Source organism: Lytechinus variegatus, chromosome 1 (genome assembly GCF_018143015.1).
Source record: "Lytechinus variegatus isolate NC3 chromosome 1, Lvar_3.0, whole genome shotgun sequence".
Lineage (NCBI taxonomy): Eukaryota > Metazoa > Echinodermata > Echinoidea > Temnopleuroida > Toxopneustidae > Lytechinus > Lytechinus variegatus.
In genome coordinates, this window is record NC_054740.1 from 35,249,033 (window position 1) to 35,267,391 (window position 18,359).

The following is an 18,359-nucleotide window of genomic DNA, read 5'->3' on the forward strand; positions in this document are numbered from 1 at the left end:
ATCTCCAATGCCAAGTGTGTCAAAAATTACGAGAAAAAAAATATTCACAAAGCCACAATATATGGACAATTTTGTATCTTTTCAAGTAAAAAAAATGAAAAGAAAAGGTTTGATGAAAAAAGAAAAGAAAATCAGATGCCCTTCTTTATAAAAATCCAAGACTTTAAACCTATCAAAAAAACAGAGTCGGTGCCCCTCCATGGAAATCCACTCTTTTTATCAACATTGAAAATATATAAAAATAACAGCTAATGATTATACAGGGTTTTTCACAAGTGCTTGAAGGTGAATTAGAACTTTTACTCTGACCAAAATATACAATTACAAAATCACACTTTGCAGTGGACATCTTCCACTTCCTGGGGAATATTCCTTACCAAGCTGCTTCTCAGATAGCAATAGAAAATTCAAAACAAAAATCCTTTCCCTTTTCATTTAACACCCAAGTAGTTCATGACAGATTCAAACTAATGCTTAGTATGCATTTGGTTGCCACAGGAACAAAATAAAAAGGGTCTCATTTAAATTAGTTGTCCTTACCTTCTGTTAATCTCTGCTTCTCTTCTGAGATCCGCCTCTCGTTGTTTAATAGCCCTAAGCTCTTCAAGAAGGCTCTGTCTCTGGGCATATGTTTCCTTCTCAACTAACTGTACATGAAATCAAATCATTTGACATAAAGTAAATAAACATGATATCTGTGCATCACATCTGAACATATTTTAATCTAAACTAAATTTTAACAAGGTGGTTCAACCACGAGTCTTGCCTGATTTTGCAAACGATAAAATATGCAATATGATCTTCTGACCCTTAGATGACCTTTAACCTTGTCATCCTCAAGAACACATGTGTGGTAATACCCAAAGATCATTTGTACCAATTGATGCAGATATAAAGAAATGAGAGCAAACTGAACAAAAACTTGAAAAAAGCATGGACATGACCTCATCTCATTTGACATTTTGACCCCTAGATCCTCATTAACACACACTAGACATTACCCAAGTATCATTTGTACTAAGTGTAAACATGTAAACTGTAGAAATACAGAAATGAGATCAATTTGAGTAAAAACTTGACCTTTTGATCCTAAAATGGCATTTGACCCCATCATTCTCATAAGGGCACATGTCGTATTACCAAAGTATGAACATAATTGATGCAAAAAAAAAGGAAATGAGAGCAAGTTGAACAAGACCTTTAACACTTTCAAACAGACCAAGAAACTACTAGCACATGCACTAACAGACCAACAGGAAAAGTGATTACTAGGTCTCTGCGGAACTTCGTTCAGGCTATACAAAAAAATGGAAAAGGACATTTCAATCAAACATAAATCTTGTCCATAAAAGAAAAAATTAAAAGGGGATTAGGGGAAATATGATTCAAATTTCAATCCTATTCATGACCAGCCCCCCCCCCCAAAAAAAAAAATTGTAAGAAAATAGTATATTGCAAATAAAGAACAGCTGATAACTACAGACAGAGGTGCACGTCAGAGGTACATAGGATTATTTCTATCTGATCCTGGATATGCTCTATACAGGGGCAAATTTGTACACCTCTCTTGGAGGTTAAAAATTTACAATTTTTTTCTCTCTTCAAACCCAATGACAAGTGCAATCTCAACATATTTCTATAATATCAAATGGCCAAAGTTTTCTTTGCAATTAGTGCATGCAGAAAACAGCAATGTTTGAAAAAAAATATATATTTTGTTGTCAGGAATGTATTTGGGCTTAATAAAAAGAATAAGATAATAACTATCACATACCTCTTGATGTTTTTGTATCCTTTCCATCGTAGATTGTTCTCTTTCCCTAAGTGCATCTGACTTTGCTTGGTAGGTATTCTCAATCTATACGGAAAATGAAATAACCGATTTAAAGTTTTTTTTGAATTATTCTTTCATATATGATGCTGTCATGAAGAAAGAATAAATAAAAACTTTGGTTGAATACTTGTTTCAAAACTTAAGGTCAAGTAGTTTCAACCTGCACCGACAGACTTGTGGTAATAGAACAATGAATCATATTTTGAAACTACAATTCCGTCAAAACCTGTAGGCTAAAACTACATGTTATTAACTTACAAAACTTCAAGCGAAACTGTAAATTTTACTCAAGTTGTGTAACCTAAATTTCTGCGCTAACAAAAAGGAAGTATAGTAAGATGAAAAGAAAAGGCATTACTGAATCAATGATGAAACAAGCATTAACAAGAAGATTTATGAAGTTGCTCACCTCTCTTCTAGCACTTGCTATTTCTTTACGAGCTTTCTCTCTTTCCTCCAATTCAACACGTTTCAATGCACTTTCTTTGAACCTTGAGATCTGAAAGATGATAAGAAGCAGAGTAACCTTGAAAAATTCTCCTCTTCAAACAAATGTATCTTCAAGAATTCTTGTGGTAACCATAAAGTAAATAAAGGCATATGATATCAAACATTGTATTAAAAAGAGATTCTGTGAACTTTTCAAGAACATTTTTCAGTAATACTCCATAATTTGAGACTCTAAAAATAACACATTCACATTTTTGTTTTATTTTATTGATCGACTTCTCCACAATTAGGATAATCAATACCTTCATGTAACTGAAAATGATCTATAACCCATTACTAATCTACACATGAACCCCCCCCCCCCAAAAAAAAAAAAGAGAACTTTGCCATATACATGCACATATATATAATTGAGCAAAGAAGTTTTGTTTAAAAAAGAGGCAAAGATAAAATAATGAACAATATCAACAAGAGAAATTGAATCATCAAACTATTGAGACTAGAATGTGACAATACATTTAAAGAGTTTCAGATCAATATTTATTTTTCTGCTAATATTGGATATGAGTTTTAATAAAAAAGAAAGAATTAATGCTCCTTTCATAAAACATTATTACTGTTTTGAAAACAATAACTTTCTCTAACTTATTTTAAGATCAAACATTAAATCTTATTTACTGGATGCAAGCCAGAAATGTGTCAACATCGTATTGAAGAGAAAAGGTTGATTCATAAACTGCATAAGGTAGTAACAGTGATCTGTACCTCACGATTAATTTCTTCCCTAGATCTGATCTCCATCTCACGTTTGAGTTTGAGTAGCTTCTCTTGGATGGCATGTCTGTTTATAATTTCATCCTCTTCTGATCTCTGATTGTAAACATCATCAACGCTCTGCAATTTTCTCTCTGATGGTAAGCAAACAGAGGAATTTTATTAAAGGGGAAGTTCACCCTGAAGAAAACTTTGTTGTGAAAATAAAAATAGTAAAAAATAATGGTGAAGGTTTGAGGAAAATCCGTTGAAGAGTAAGAAAGTTATTAGAGTTCAAAGTTTTGGATTTTGTGATGTCATAAACGAGCAGCTGCCCCATGTGTTATGTAATATAAAATGTATGAATTTCAAATTTTGTATGGTTCCTGATGACTTAATTTTGTTTTCTTTTCATAATCGGGTATGAAATGATTTGTCTATTGATATACAAAAGTTACAGTGAAAACCATTTTCAATTTTCTGAGAAAATGACATTTCATTGATTTTTTACCATTCGCTATGTAGGAATGCTGCTCGCATATGACGTCACAAATCAAATAATTGAAATTCTAATAACTTTTTAATTATTTGATGAATTTTTATCAAACCTTCGGCAATATTTTTTATTATCTTTTCTGATATTTTTACAATAAACTTTTTGTAGGGGTGAACTTCCCCTTTAAGCGCACAATCACAAGATGGATTAATATGTTTCTTTATTTGAATGTAAACAAATTTTCATTCAAGTTTGAGAAAAAATATATGGGGAAAATTATGTTTTTCCTTTTTTTATCCAATTAAACAATAATAAAACTTTGAATGTAGGAAACAAAAACTTCTAGCCAGATATTTCAGTTTGAAGATTAATTCAGTAAAAATAATAAAATAATCGATCAGTTGATTTCTCTCTGGACTGTCTTGTCTTCGCAAATACCATACAGCATCCATCCTTTGTCTTATATTTTCATCTGCAAAGCATCTACCAATCAAAACAGAGATTTCAGCTTTTTGATCACAAAAATTTCTTCACTATAGAAACCTCTCAGGACATTTAACAGGTCTGTATTTGTCACTCTCTTAAAAAATACTCTTCTGTACAATAAAAGACTTGCCTAGGGAAGACTGGTGTATTGGGTGTGTATCAACCTGTATGCCTACATGCTCCTGTTTTCTTGCTTGACTAGCACTGAGCTCTGTCAATAATTGCCAAAGAAATCCTGTAAATTGAAAAACATACACAAAATACAATTAATTAATAATATATCACACCGAAGTACATATTTTAACATGAAAATATTGGTCCTTTATATTGGAATGTTGAAAGAAAACAAAAATCACAACAAACATACACCCCCTAGACATATAAATGAATGAAACAGAATGAAAAACAATAAAAGGAGCTGAAACACACTACAAATATTCTTTAACAGGATTGTTATTCAAGTTTTATATCCTACCTAATTCTTATCATAATAAAATCTTACCTTTTGAATCATAACTTGGTAGTTCAGCTGCCTACAAAAAGAAAGAAACAAAAGAGGTAATTTATTGTATTGAAAAAAATAATAATGAAGGAAATTTAAAAAATAGGGTAAAGTAAATCATTTCAAATGGAGAAGGTTATTCTCTTACACTGTTGGTTTCAGCAATTCTTACACTTCTGGTCTGCCCATGTTCTGTGATAAACTGGTCTTCATCAAGCAGTAAGACTTGCTTTCAGAAATTCAAAGCGATCAGCCCTGCTATCACAAATTCTCCAAAGGGAGCGAAGTGTCAAGATATCTAAACATAACCACATCAGACAATTGTACACATATAATTATAATTTTTCAAGAGCTCAGACCCTTCACCAAAGCACGCTAACAACAGAGTGCAGGTAGACTTTGTGTATTTAATGCTGATGAATTTCAGTGATTCTGTGGTCAGAGTCCAGTGTTTCTTAAACTCTAGGGCAGCACTAAACAAGTGAAGACTATTTTGGCCTGAACATTTCAGTAATTCAAAATTGTATGACTAAAAGCGAACCAATGATTTACTAAAAGGTGTACTAGATTCTCATTCCACCCACTCTATCTTATGAAATTTGTTCTTCAAAAACTCAAAATAATAATTCATTGCCTCATCAAACACGCTTTTAATACAGGTATTTCATTGTAGGGTATGTAGTTTTTCATGCTTAATGCCCACAATTAAACCTACTATCAGATTTTAAATGCTCACCAGAGTGTTAATCACTGACACAAAATACATTCAACTTTCAATTAAACTAACAAACAGATATCATCAAAACTATTACAAATAATGAGAGCTATGTACATGATTTAGCATGAAATGATCTAAATGAGTAGTGTCCAGTTTTGACTGACGCACATTCAAGATTATGCCGCACAATCAAAATGTAAATTATGAAAAGGTAATTATTTTCTTTTCAGAGGAAATGTTATGAAATTTTGAAACATTATATTGCAGCCACAAAAAAGACATATGCATGTTTAAAAAAACATTGAGAATAAAAAAGAATAGTCAAGCCATTCTTACCAACTTCTTATATAATCGAGAGCTTGGGGCAATCCTCAGAAGATCTAATAAATCTGGTAATGTGAACATCTTTATGGAAAGCATGAGAAAGGAGATAAAAAACAAATTGTAAAAATCTAATTAAGATTTGGAAGAGTATTCTAGACAGATCTCAATTAAAGAAAATATACTGTGTAAAGAAGATTCTGAAAAATATTCCAGACAAATTCAAATGAAAGAAAATTAAAGCCAACCTTCGCTGAATCGTGACAGGGCCGATACAAACTTCCTAGAGTTTATGACACAATTCTTCGCCACTAAGTCACTTCCGGCGAAGATCAGATGAGTCATTTCCTTGAAGAAAACTGAAGTGTGCAGTTGAGAATTTGGAAGTAGATAAAATTTGCCAAATTTCATTTGTATATTAAGACATAAGTTGAAATTTGTGGTATATTTCACCACTGCAGTTTAACTTTCATTCAATTGAAAATTACAGCTTTCTGCTATACAATGAAGCCTATCTAAAAGAAATGCCTCAAGAAGCATCACAATCAGGGTCAAGGACTGCAACTTAGATTTAAATTGTCAAACTACTGGAAATTAAATACTTATAATTGCCTTGAAATATAACTTGTATTGAAACAGTTCACACCTGAAATTTACATTATTCACACTTCAGCAAGTATTAATCAAATATCAATTGATGAGATATGTTTTGGGCAAATTTGCATTTGAAAGCAGAAAGCAACTGAAAATGAATACAAATTTTAGTCGTGGATAAATTTGGAAAGAACTAATAAGAATAAAATGGGAAAATCCTAAAAGCTTTATATACAGTCATAAAACACACCTTGTCATCTGTAGCACCACTTTCTGGCATAAAGACAGCGACAGAGTAATCATAGCCACATCGTCTCAGGTGGTCGACGACCAGGGAGTTGGCAGCTCTAAGCATGAGTGATGAGGAACCATCCAGGGAAGCCGTTACCACTGATGATGGGCTTGATGCAAACTTGACATGCTGTAAACCAGCACTCTGGCGAAGTTCTGTCACTAACTTGGTTCGTAGCTGGGACTATTTTTATTGAAGAATACAAAATGGAATAAATACACAAGTTAGTTACATGCTCAAGAATGAGAAAAGTGGTCCTCAGAGATCAAAAAAGGGTCAATGGATGATCTATTATCATCCACATATTTCTCTCATTAAATGCTCAATGAAAAAAAATGATAATGGTATTCAAGGAATTTAAGAAAGCATGTCATTGCATAGGGACAGTGATATCCTGTTTCAAAAAATCTTCTTTTTTTTCATTACTGAAAACTTATTCCAAAATGGAAATTCCGTTTTGTCATAGAAAATGCACACAGCAAAAACATAGGTTCAGATTAGCAAAGGTAAATTCATTGAATTTTCTCTTGAAAAAAAAAAAAAACATATCAGATTTTTTGTTTTGATTAAACCATTAAATGGAAAAGCACTGTCGTACCTACTTGTACATATACATATAATCCCTGAAGCATGTTTTTATACATGATTGCATTTCAACTTTGTTAACTTCCATTATTAACTCACATCTAGGATTTGGGCAGGGTGCTTTCAGCAGTCAACGTGTTAACATGTCTGTATATTCCATAATTCAACACATTAACATCATCACGAAACTGTATTTGTGACTTGTGATATTAATGTTTAGTTTATTTTCAAACTTTACTAGTTGTTGACCTAGTAAAAAATTCAACGAGGTTTAAAACATTGAAGCTGGAGGGATAGCCATAAAATGAAAGAAAATACCTTAAGTGATTCAACAAGACCCCTTTCTCTGAATGTATGGTAGAGCCTTGTTTTCAATTCCCCTGCTGACATTGGTTGTGTATCAGAATCCATGACTCAAATTCTTCAGCAATATTCTGTCTGTGTATCAGGACAATTATGAATAAAAACATAAAGTATCAATCAGTAGTGCTGTTTGGAACACTGCACTTTGTAAGCAGCTGATTCACAAAATTCTCAAACTAAGATGAAACATAACAGTCATATATACGAGTGCTTGCATTTGTCCACAAAAACGGTGAAATAGTACAGAGTTTCAGGCATATCAATCATATTAACAGTTTCAAAATCCAACCTTTCTCATACAAATGTCTGAATCATATGTAAAGTCAATTGGTGCAAAGACATGTCATAAGATATAGCCATAGGGGTTAAATTGCCAATTCAGAATCTCCTCCACTCACCACATGGTCTACCTTCATTTAGTCTGCCATTCCATCCATCAAAATTTTGTCTTACAACCATTTTGGTCCAATAATCACTTTATCTAATCACCAGTTTTTCTTTGACTATTACGTCTCATAATCAGTTGGTCCAATATTAATTCATTTTGCCCAAATAACACTTAGTTCAAATAGACCAAATGGTAAATGGACTAATGGCTATTGGACCAACTGGTTATTAGACGAAACGGTGAGTGGACGAAATGGCATTTAGAACATGTGGATAGTGGACAAACTGATGGTAGACCAAATGAGAGTAGATGAGTTGGAAATAGGATGAATTAGCAATAGACCAATTGAAATCCCCATAGGGCACCATTATTTTTTTTCAATCTCAAAATGAGTGGCCAATTTTTTCAAGAGAATAAGTTCAATTTTTTTTTCTGGCAACCTTGAAATACTAGTAGAATGCCCTTAATACAAACTGCCCGTTGTCTGCGCACATTCTTTTCTAATAAAAGAAGATACAAAATGACTACAAACTTTACACCTGAAATACATACAGATAATTCATTTAATAATCTGACTCAAAATGGTGGAAAAATAATGAATTTCAGGCGTTTCATGTGATGGCATCAAAATGCAGCTTTTCTCATCAAAACTCTGAATTGTGTGTTGGTGCGCAGACATGGGGCACAATTTTCTTGTTCAATCTGAAAATGATTGGCACTTCTTGGCAGAGGTTTTCAAAGAAAATTTCCTTCAAATTCTTATGAGATTTTTGGCACACTTACTCATATTATTGCAACAATATCAACTGAAAATTTTTGTAAAATATAAAAACAAATTCATGTTAAATCTTAACTTAAATAGAAAATTTTTTCAGGCGTTTCATGTGACGGCATCAAAATGCAGCTTTTCTCATCAAAACCCAGAATCGTGTGTTGGTGTGCAGTCATGGGGCCCTCCTTCATGATTACCGGTAGATGCCCAAAATAAAGTCTGTGTAGTACCCCTTGTCTTTGCATAAGCAATTCTGTGCAATAATTAAAGACCTGCAATGACCATAAACTTCACACTGAATGCACCTGGCTGCATTACGTAGACAGATATTAAAAAATCTGGGTCAAGACAAAATGATGGAGAAAAAAAATCGCAGCCTTTCTTTCTGATCTCATCAAATTCCCTGTGTGTATTAATATGGGAGCCAAAAGTAATAAAATAACTTGGAAGGGATGATTCGGGCTAAAAATATTTATATCTAAATAAATAAAGTAAAATTCACAGGGAAAAATGCTGAAAATTTCATCAAAATCGGATAACAAATTATTGAATTTTAATTTATACCCAGTGGCAGTGTGTTCGGACGATAAATTTTATAATTTGATAAAGTCATTTGGAAAAATTCACAAGCGAAGTTTCATCAAATTTTAGTACAAAATGTTAGGAAATATTATAGATAACAAAATAGAAGATTATTGCAACTATTGAATTCATATTGCAGTGTAAAATTCAAAGACAAAAAAGAAGACTTCAGACATTTAAGAAGTGTCCGGACGTCGACACCCGACCCCATCCATTCCAAGTTTTCCAACATTACACCGGCACCTGAGCTGAAATTGAAAATGTGTGAACAGTCGAGTCCACACTCCGGGCACACATTGACATTCGCCAACTTACAATAGAATTGCACAAATTTTGATCTGTCTCGGCTAGCTAACTTTGGGGTCAAAAAGTTGAACAGATTTAAATGTTCCAGCCTTTTCCACTGTCTTCTCCGATCCTTTCAAGCCTGCTAGTATGGTGGCCCTGAAGGGACATCGCATAAAGACCAAATCGCGGATATTCACGACGAAATTGGCGACGAAATTCACGACATCGTGAATTTCGTCGCCAATTTCGTCGCGAATTTCGTCGTGAATTTGAAATTCACGACGAAATTGGCGACGAAATTCGCGACATCGTGAATTTCGTCGCCAATTTCGTCGCGAATTATTCACGACGAAATTCACGACGTCGTGAATTTCGTCGCCAATTTCGTCGTGAATTTGTTTTGCTTGCCTGGGCGGTATGCGCGTTTCCGTTTTACACCCTGGCGAAGGCATTTTCCGGAAAAGTAGCCAAAAAGCGACTAGTGAAGAGTCTACGTCTACGTTTGTTTACATTATCAGCTGGGCGCGCGATCCAAAGTCCGCACCGAAGTTATCCGCAGAAATGCAGCTGAGCTTATACTTTCCAGGTTCAATACGAATGTTTGCCTTGATCATTTGCCTTGCCGATTTGCTGATGTCTGTCTTTCTCTCTATCTGTCTATATATCTATCTCTCAAATTCTATCTCTATCTATCTATGTAACTGCAGTATCTATCTATCTATCTAATAATCTTCTCTGTCTCTCTCATTCTTTATCTAACATCTATCTATCTCAAATTCTCTATCTCTATCTATCCATCCATCTGTCTGTCTTTCTCTATTTCTCTCTCTCTACCTACCTATGTAACTACAGTATCTATCTGTTAATTTGTCGCTCTTCTCTCTCATTCTTGATCTATCTGACATCTATCTATCTCTCAAATTCTCTATCTATCTCTGTATCCTTCTATCTATCCTATTTATCCATCTGTCTGTCTTTCTCTATTTCTCTCTATTTATCTATTTTTTAACTAGAGTATCTATCTATCTGTTAATTTGTTAATAATCTTCTCTGTTTCTCTCATTCTTTAATTATCTATTTAATATCTCTCTCTCTCTCTCTCTCTCTATCTATCTATCCATCTGTCTGTCTTTCTCTTATTCTCTCTATCTATATATATATATATCTATTTTTTAAACTTATCTATCTGTTAATTTGTTAATATTCTTTGTCTCTCTCCCTCTTTATCTATCTAACATCTATCTATCTCTCATCTATCTATCTATCTCTATCTATCCATCTGTGTCTTTCTCTATTTCTCTCTATCTATATATCTATGTATCTATCTGTTAATTTGTCCATCTTCTCTGTCTCTCTCATTCTTTATCTATCTAACATCTATCTATCTCTCATCTATCTATCTCTATCTATCCATCTGTCTGTCTTTCTCTATTTCTCTCTATCTATCTATATATCTATCTATCTATCTGTTAATTTGTCTATCTTCTCTGTCTCTCTCATTCTTTATCTATCTAACCTCTATCTATCTGTCTCTCAAATTCTCTATCTCTCTCCTTCTCTAGGCATCTGTCTGTCTTTTTACTCTCTTTCTCTTTGTCCGTCCATATTTCTATCTACAACATCTCTCTCTATCTATCTATCTATCTATCCTTCTCTCTCTCTCTTTCTCTCTCTCTCCCCCTCTCCCTCTATATATCGACCTCTCTGTCTCTCCCCCTCTCTCTATTTATCTATCTATCCATCCTTCTCTCTCTTTCTATCTATCTATCCACCTCTCTCTCTCTCTCTCTATTTCTATCTATCTATCTATCTGTCTATTTTGTCTCTATCTGTTTATCAGTCTTCTATATCTATCTTTCGGCAGCTTCTAAGTGTATCAATCCATCAAACTTCAATTTGTCTTTCCATTATTATCTGTTTATTTTTATTTTGTCTGTCTTTCTATTCATTTAGTTAATAATTTATTTTTAGAAAAAAAATATAAACAACGCGACTGCAAAAGCATGTTCGGATTTCACTCCTGTGCCGCTCTCTCTGTACATGAAGTGCCGAGGAACTCTGCGGTGGTGGACTCGCCTGTGTCGCACGCTGCATGCAACCAGCGACGTGTGTAGACTCTTCACTAGTCGCTTTTTGGCTACTTTTCCGGAAAATGCCTTCGCCAGGGTGTAAAACGGAAACGCGCGGGCGGTATGCGGCCGGGTTGAAACCAACTCGCCTGCTGCTAATTCGTCCACTCACAACAGGGTCTACATTCATTTAGTATAATCATGGACGTCCATGGTATAATGCAATTAAGTCTGTCACTTTTCGCCATTAAGTATAAAAAAATTATATCTCTATGCTTTTCGCCTAACCATGGTCCAATAACCATATGGTCCAGTCATCACTTCGTCTCATCACCAGTTCGTCTTTGACCATTTCGTCTCATAACTAGTTGGTCTAATATAGTTTTATTTTCCTTAATTTCGCCCAATTATCACTTGGCATTACTGGCTTGGCATTAGACCACTTGAAAATTAACCATTTAAAAGACAGAACGATGTCCACTGCTATCCATATGCATAGGCGGATCCAGGGGGACGAGGGGCCCGCCCCCCCCCCATTGGCGGAGCAAAAAAAGGAAAAAAAACGAAAAAAAGAGGGAAAAGAGAAAAGGAAAAGATCGAGACGAGTGAATAAAATAAGATGAGGGAAGACATGGAAATAAAAAGAATCTTTCATGTCACTATATGATTGTTTAGTTATATAGCTATCCTGCTTACGATTACAAAAATTGATTAAAAATTTCCATTCTTTATGTAGAAATGTCAAAAGTTTTTAGCTCGCCCTTCGCGTTCACATCAATTGTTTATTATATACCTATTCTGTTTAAGTTACAAAAAGTCCTTAGAATTCTCCTTTTTTTAGGTAAAAATGTAAAAAAAATCCAGATCGCGCATCGCGCTCACATTATTTGATTTTTAAAATATATAACGTCTTCGTGCTAACTGCATGCAGTCTTTAACATTTACCTTCAATTTCCACCAGTTCATTTCTGCTCGCGCTTCGCGTTCGTAATAATTATTTATATGCATGCACATATCTTTTTTAGGAAAACAAACATTGCAAAGAATGTTAAAATTTTAGGAAAATATACATAAGATTTCAAAAAAAAATAGCTCGCGTATCGCGCTCACATTATATAAATAAGGATATATTTTTATGTTGATTTGTAAGAATAAAGCTAAGAAGACCCCCTCTTCACAGAAACCAAAGATCATCTTCGAGCGGCCGATCGGGGAAAATATGACTGAAAAATGATACCCCCCCTATATGGCGAAGGCTATACACACGTACATGACTGCTCTCGCTGCTGGTCAAGGAACATATGAAACCACGCAGGGTCCAGGGTATTATATAACTCTCTACACGGTGGTGAGGGGTAGCCATGGGAACAGATTATAGGGATTAGGAACAGATTATAGGGTAGGGGATGCAATGTGCTAACCCAGGGAAAAGTGAAATGATGACAATATGCGAATGCATGGAGGCCTATACAAACACAATAGGCTGTGGATCCGCCCCTGGAACATAGGCAATGCGAGCGCGAGCAAAAATTTGATAGTGAGTGACATGAAAGATTCTTTTTATTTCCATGTCTTCCCCTCATCTTATTTTTTTCACTCGTCGTCCTCTTCTAGCTCTTTTCTCCTCTCTTTTAATTCCCTCTTTTTTTCTTTATTTCTTAATTCCTTCCCTTTTTCATGTTTTATTGCTCCGGCCCCCCCCCCCCCCCCCCCGGGGGGGGGGGGGAGGCGGGCCCCTCGGCCCCCCAGGATCCGCCTATATGGATAGCAGTGGACATCGTTCTGTCGTTTCAATGGTATACTTTCAATTGTCTAATGCCAACTCGTCTGCCATCATTTGGTCTACCATCAGTTCGTCCACGTCCACATGGTCTAACTGCCATTTCGTCTAATAACCAAGTTGGTCCAATTGCCATTTATTCCACGTGCCATTTGGTCTAATTGAAGTAAGTGTTAATTGGGCGAAATTAAGGAAAATAAAATTGATATTAGACCAACTATAGTTATGAGACGAAATGGTCAAAGACGAACTGGTGATAAGACGAAGTGATGACTGGACCAAATGGTTATTGGACCATGGTTGTTAGGCGAAAAGTTAATGGACAGAATTGCATTATACTAAATGAATGTAGACCCTGTTGTGAGTGGACGAATTAGCAGCAGGCGAGTTGGTTTCAACCCGGCCGCATGCGTATTTTTTTTTACACCACTGCTCCGCCAAAATCCCCAGAAATACGAATGAAACGACTCGCGGGCAAGTCTAATGTGTGCGCTCTATGAAAGCAAAGCTCTCGGAATTCCCGCGTGAGATGCCGGGGTGAGATGTGTATAAATTATCCAAAACCACCTGAAATCATCCCGTTACCACATTAAGGTTATGTTGATATTACGGAAAAAAGGTTCTAAAAACCATTTTAGTTTGTAACTGAACGATTTTGTATTGAAAATGAAGATGATGAAAAAGATATTGTCTATTTAAAGTTGTGGCGAATTGAATTTGCTGAAAGAAAGTGTGAGGGCACTTTATAGTATTTTTCCTACTAGTATATAGGCCTCACTAGCGTCCCTACGGGGGGGGGGGGTCAGGGGGCAGTCTGCCCCCCCCCTGACGCCGCCCATGCAAGGGACGTATCCCTGCCCCCCCCCCTCCCCTGACGAGCTCAGTGAAGCCCAGTTTTTTTGCTTGTCAATTTTTTTCTGGTGATACGAGATCCTATATTTGTGGTTGAAGACCTTTTTATTTTTTTTTATTTATGCTTGTCAAATTTTGTGGCGGACGAATTTGCACCCGGCCCCCAACCCCCAACCTTAAATACTATTCAGCGAATCACGTACAGAGTATACATTTGCAGCAATTTGTACGTAGTGCAGCTGTTGGACAAAGTTCAATCATGGAGCTAACTCTATATGGTTCAATAGTAGCTGTGATCTGAGAAAGATGAAAAGAGCCCGAAAAGAGAGAAGAATAGGGGTGGGGAGTGCGAAGGAATAGAAATAAAGGGTGAGAGCTAAGAGATACAAGGAGATTGATTTGGAAAAAAAATGATATTGTCAAAAAAATTAAGCAAGAGGGGTGGGGGATAAAAGAAGAGTCTACCCAAGCAGACTCATATCAGATGAACAAAACTAAAACGTTCATTGGACAACTAAATTTATGAAATTTTAATCACATGAAAATATGGGGAAATCACATGACAAATTGCCGATTTCATGAAGTAATGGATTCACCACGTTTCTTGTTTACAAATGTATTTATACTGCAAAAAATCATTATTTGACCAATCGCATTATTTTTTCAGAACTCGAATCATGTCTTACATAAATTTATTGTTATGCAGGCCTTCTTAAAATATAATGAACTCAAAATATATTTTTATACCTTTAATCACTCAATTATTATAAATATTGAATCATAAATTCATATACAAGGTTGTTAAATAGAACTATAAAGTCTGTAATAATGGAAACATGAAAAGCATATCTATCATATAGATATCCTGGAAAAAGTTTTGAGGAAATCAAAATTTCGGATTGTAGTAATGATTAATGAACTATGGTTAGTCGTGCACCTATGATGTCAGCAAGTTGGTAATCGCCTAGTGATATTCATTTCATTAAAATTCATAACATTCTTATTAGTTGTCAGATTCCAAACTTTTTGTCTTTTCTGTCAACCTGATTTTGCTTGTCACCGTTGAAAAAAAAAAGTTATTTTGGCGTAGACTTTCCTTTAAAAAAATTGAGAAAGAAAGAATTAACAGAGAGGTAGAGAGAAGATCTTATCTGCCAAATAAAAATAATAATGATAATGATTATAATAAGTAATGATCAAAATATGACTAATAGAGCGCATATCACTGCAGAAGCAGTCCCTATGTGCTTTGTAATTAACTAGAGAAAAGTATCAAGGTGTACTTATCAATAAATGCAGACCAAATTCATCGACAAAGTGATTGTGCCTAATTTAATGACAACAAAATAAAATGGGCAAAAAGCAAGAGGGCAATGCAGAGACCACTGTCGTCCAAATACAGAACGGAGAATGCTGGAGAGAGAGAGGTTGAGTGCTGAAGATCAGAGAGGTGAAAATTTTAGTCGACGAAAAAGAACCCTAGTTCTTTGTTTCATGCATCTGAATGTCTGGAGGTGCCATAACTGCGATAAGGTCCCTAAAAACTAAACGCTTTTAAAAAGCTTGAAATCATAAGGTTTGTTTTGTATGACTATTGAACGAAATCAAGGTGTGCACGACGAAACGTGTGTGGTCAACGTGTTAGACTCTCGCGCGAGCCGTTTCTGTGGGGTTTTTCAATATTTTGGCGGAGCAGTGGTGTAAAAAAAAAATACGCCGGCCGCATACCGCCCAGGCAAGCAAAACAAATTCACGACGAAATTGGCGACGAAATTCACGACGTCGTGAATTTTGTCGTGAATAATTCGCGACGAAATTGGCGACGAAATTCACGATGTCGCGAATTTCGTCGCCAATTTCGTCGTGAATTTCAAATTCACGACGAAATTCGCGACGAAATTGGCGACAAAATTCACGATGTCGTGAATTTCGTCGCCAATTTTGTCGTGAATATTCGCGATTTGGTCTATATGCGATGTCCCTTCAGGGCCACCATATGCTAGTGCTTATATTTCATCGCCACCTCGTCAGTCTTTGAAATTGAATACCCCGCGCTGATAATATAGCCAACGGTACCGTATGTCGCTGGCCGGCGCGGCTCGCTAGCTGCAGCCTAAACCACTGGCCTGGCCTATTGGAAAAATTGCCCTCTCTTCGGATCGGCAGCTCGGATATCAGCGCCGCAGTACGCCTGCGCCTGTGGAGCAGAAATGGTGGTAGAAATTGTCGACCAAATATATGGGCACAAACATTCCCTGACAATCTATTGCTAGTTACTAGCACGGGTGTTAGTGATTGGTGGGATTATTTAATTCTTGCAAAATAGATGATAGTAGAGGTTTACTAAACTTCACGGGAGGGGGGGGGGGGGGCACGGGCACACGCATAAAATTTTTCCCAAAAAAAATTGAAAGCGAGGGAGCGAAGCGACCAAGAATTGTCATTGTCTTTGTCATTTTGCAAGTTTATTTTTAATCCACTATTGCCAACTCGTCTACTATCATTGGTCTACCATCAGTTCGTCCACCTACCACATATGGTCTACTTTCATTTAGTCTAATGCCATTCCGTCTAACCAGATGGTCTAATAGCCATTTAGTCCATTATTTGGTCTAATTAAAGTGTGCAAAATGAAATGGATATTAATTAGCCCAACTGGGATGAGACGAAATGGTCATAGACGAAACGATGATCGAGCTAGACAAAGTGGACCACTGCCGGATCCAGGGGGTGGGGAACAGCCGGCCCGCGTGCCCCAAACAAAATTAAAATTTGTAATGTAAATTGTAAAAATGCAGTAAAAACATAGGTGTACGTGCCCCCCCCCCCTGAAACCCGCCGATGGATCATTTTCTTTTCTTTTTTTGTCAATTTTTTCAGGGACAAAATATGGTAAAGCCTTAATTTTTGGTTGGAAACCTTTTTTCTTTTCTTTTTTTTTTGCTTGTCAAATATTTCCTCGGAAAAATGTGCCCCCCCCCCTTTTTGGAAAATCCTGGATCTGGTTAATGGACCAATTTGTTAGATGAAATGTCGATGGACGGAATCAGTGGCAAGTTAGACTGAATGGAAGTAGACCAGAGACAAGTTGGCATTGGAACAAATATTAGACAAATTGGAAATAAAATCGAGTTAGCAGTATATGGCAATTTACCATTTTGCTAGGCCATTTTGCTTTTTGTAGCATTTTGTGCATATTTAAATGGTTAAATCAATTTGTGAAAATTGCGGACGTAATATGGCCATGATCTAGATAAATCTCCTGGTATTCAGGTTTTATTAGGTCCTCAATTTATTGGGGCTCCCTGACCCTCAAAAATATGTTCCTTTAAAAGTTAGACATTTACATGGTATACTGAGCTCCAGTGTTTCGAGCCTGTGCATGGCAGAAGAGCGAGGGGAAGAGGCACGCTCCGCCTACAAAAGAAAACAAAATCAGTGCATACCCGTCCCATGCAGGGTCATATATCCCCATTTATTTTGAATTTATCATGTAAAATTATATTCATCCAGATTTTGTCCACCAAGACTTGAAAAAAAAAAACCATTGACAATTGATTAAATGTGTAATCATTTCTGCAACTCATTCATTTTGTTTTCAAGCCAGAGATACACGCTGTGTACTAGAAAAAGGAAAGTGATCGAGAACTATATATATAGGCCAAAATATATTCTCTTTTCCGCTGAACGTTGGTTACACTCAATTGAGATGATAGCTAATAAAATATCGAAACTATGAATGATGATCCCGGATCTTTCCCACATTGTATCATGAACAAAAATTGATAAAATGTCATTTTCTCATTTAAAAAAAGGACATTCATTGTACCTTAAATCATTAGACAAATCATTTCACACCTGCCTCGAAACAAAAATCACCATGATTCTTTTTCAATCAAAATTTATGCATTTTATACTATATGTAACATTTGGGGAAGCCTGATCAGATTTGTGACGTCATATCTCTATGCGTCATATTCACAAATCATAGACTTTTAAAAAAAATTCTGATAACTTTCATAGTCTTTGTTGGATTTCCCCCGACCAACAGACCAATATTTTATTATTATAGGTTTTCCCGTCCAATTTCATCAGGGTTGCATTTAAATTAATGAAAGGACTTTCAAATTCGAAATATTTTGTCAATTTTTTCGTTCAAATTAATGGCCCAAAGTCGTCATTTAATTTCGCAACGACGAACTGATCGTTTAATTTCACCCAAAATACCATTTTC

General features: G+C 35.6%; 1 protein-coding gene across 3 annotated transcripts in view; it reads right to left on the reverse strand.

Moving 5' to 3' along the window:
* Positions 1-9,557, reverse strand: part of LOC121412610 (oral-facial-digital syndrome 1 protein homolog) — a 46,141-nt gene extending 36,584 nt beyond the window's left edge. The window contains exons 1-10 of one of the 3 annotated variants that reach the window (XM_041605392.1): positions 9,452-9,557; positions 7,350-7,469; positions 6,405-6,629; positions 5,576-5,644; positions 4,522-4,552; positions 4,150-4,254; positions 3,050-3,192; positions 2,244-2,333; positions 1,775-1,858; positions 541-647 (exon numbers count right to left, since the gene is read on the reverse strand). In XM_041605392.1, the coding sequence (XP_041461326.1) occupies positions 541-647; positions 1,775-1,858; positions 2,244-2,333; positions 3,050-3,192; positions 4,150-4,254; positions 4,522-4,552; positions 5,576-5,644; positions 6,405-6,629; positions 7,350-7,442 (947 nt within the window). In that variant the 5' untranslated portion in view covers positions 7,443-7,469; positions 9,452-9,557. Of the gene's footprint in view, positions 1-540; positions 648-1,774; positions 1,859-2,243; positions 2,334-3,049; positions 3,193-4,149; positions 4,255-4,521; positions 4,553-5,575; positions 5,645-6,404; positions 6,630-7,349; positions 7,471-9,451 lie in introns of all 3 variants that reach the window. The other 2 variants (XM_041605405.1, XM_041605398.1) reach the window with 2 other exon arrangements.
* Between the last annotated feature and the right edge of the window lie 8,802 nt (positions 9,558-18,359).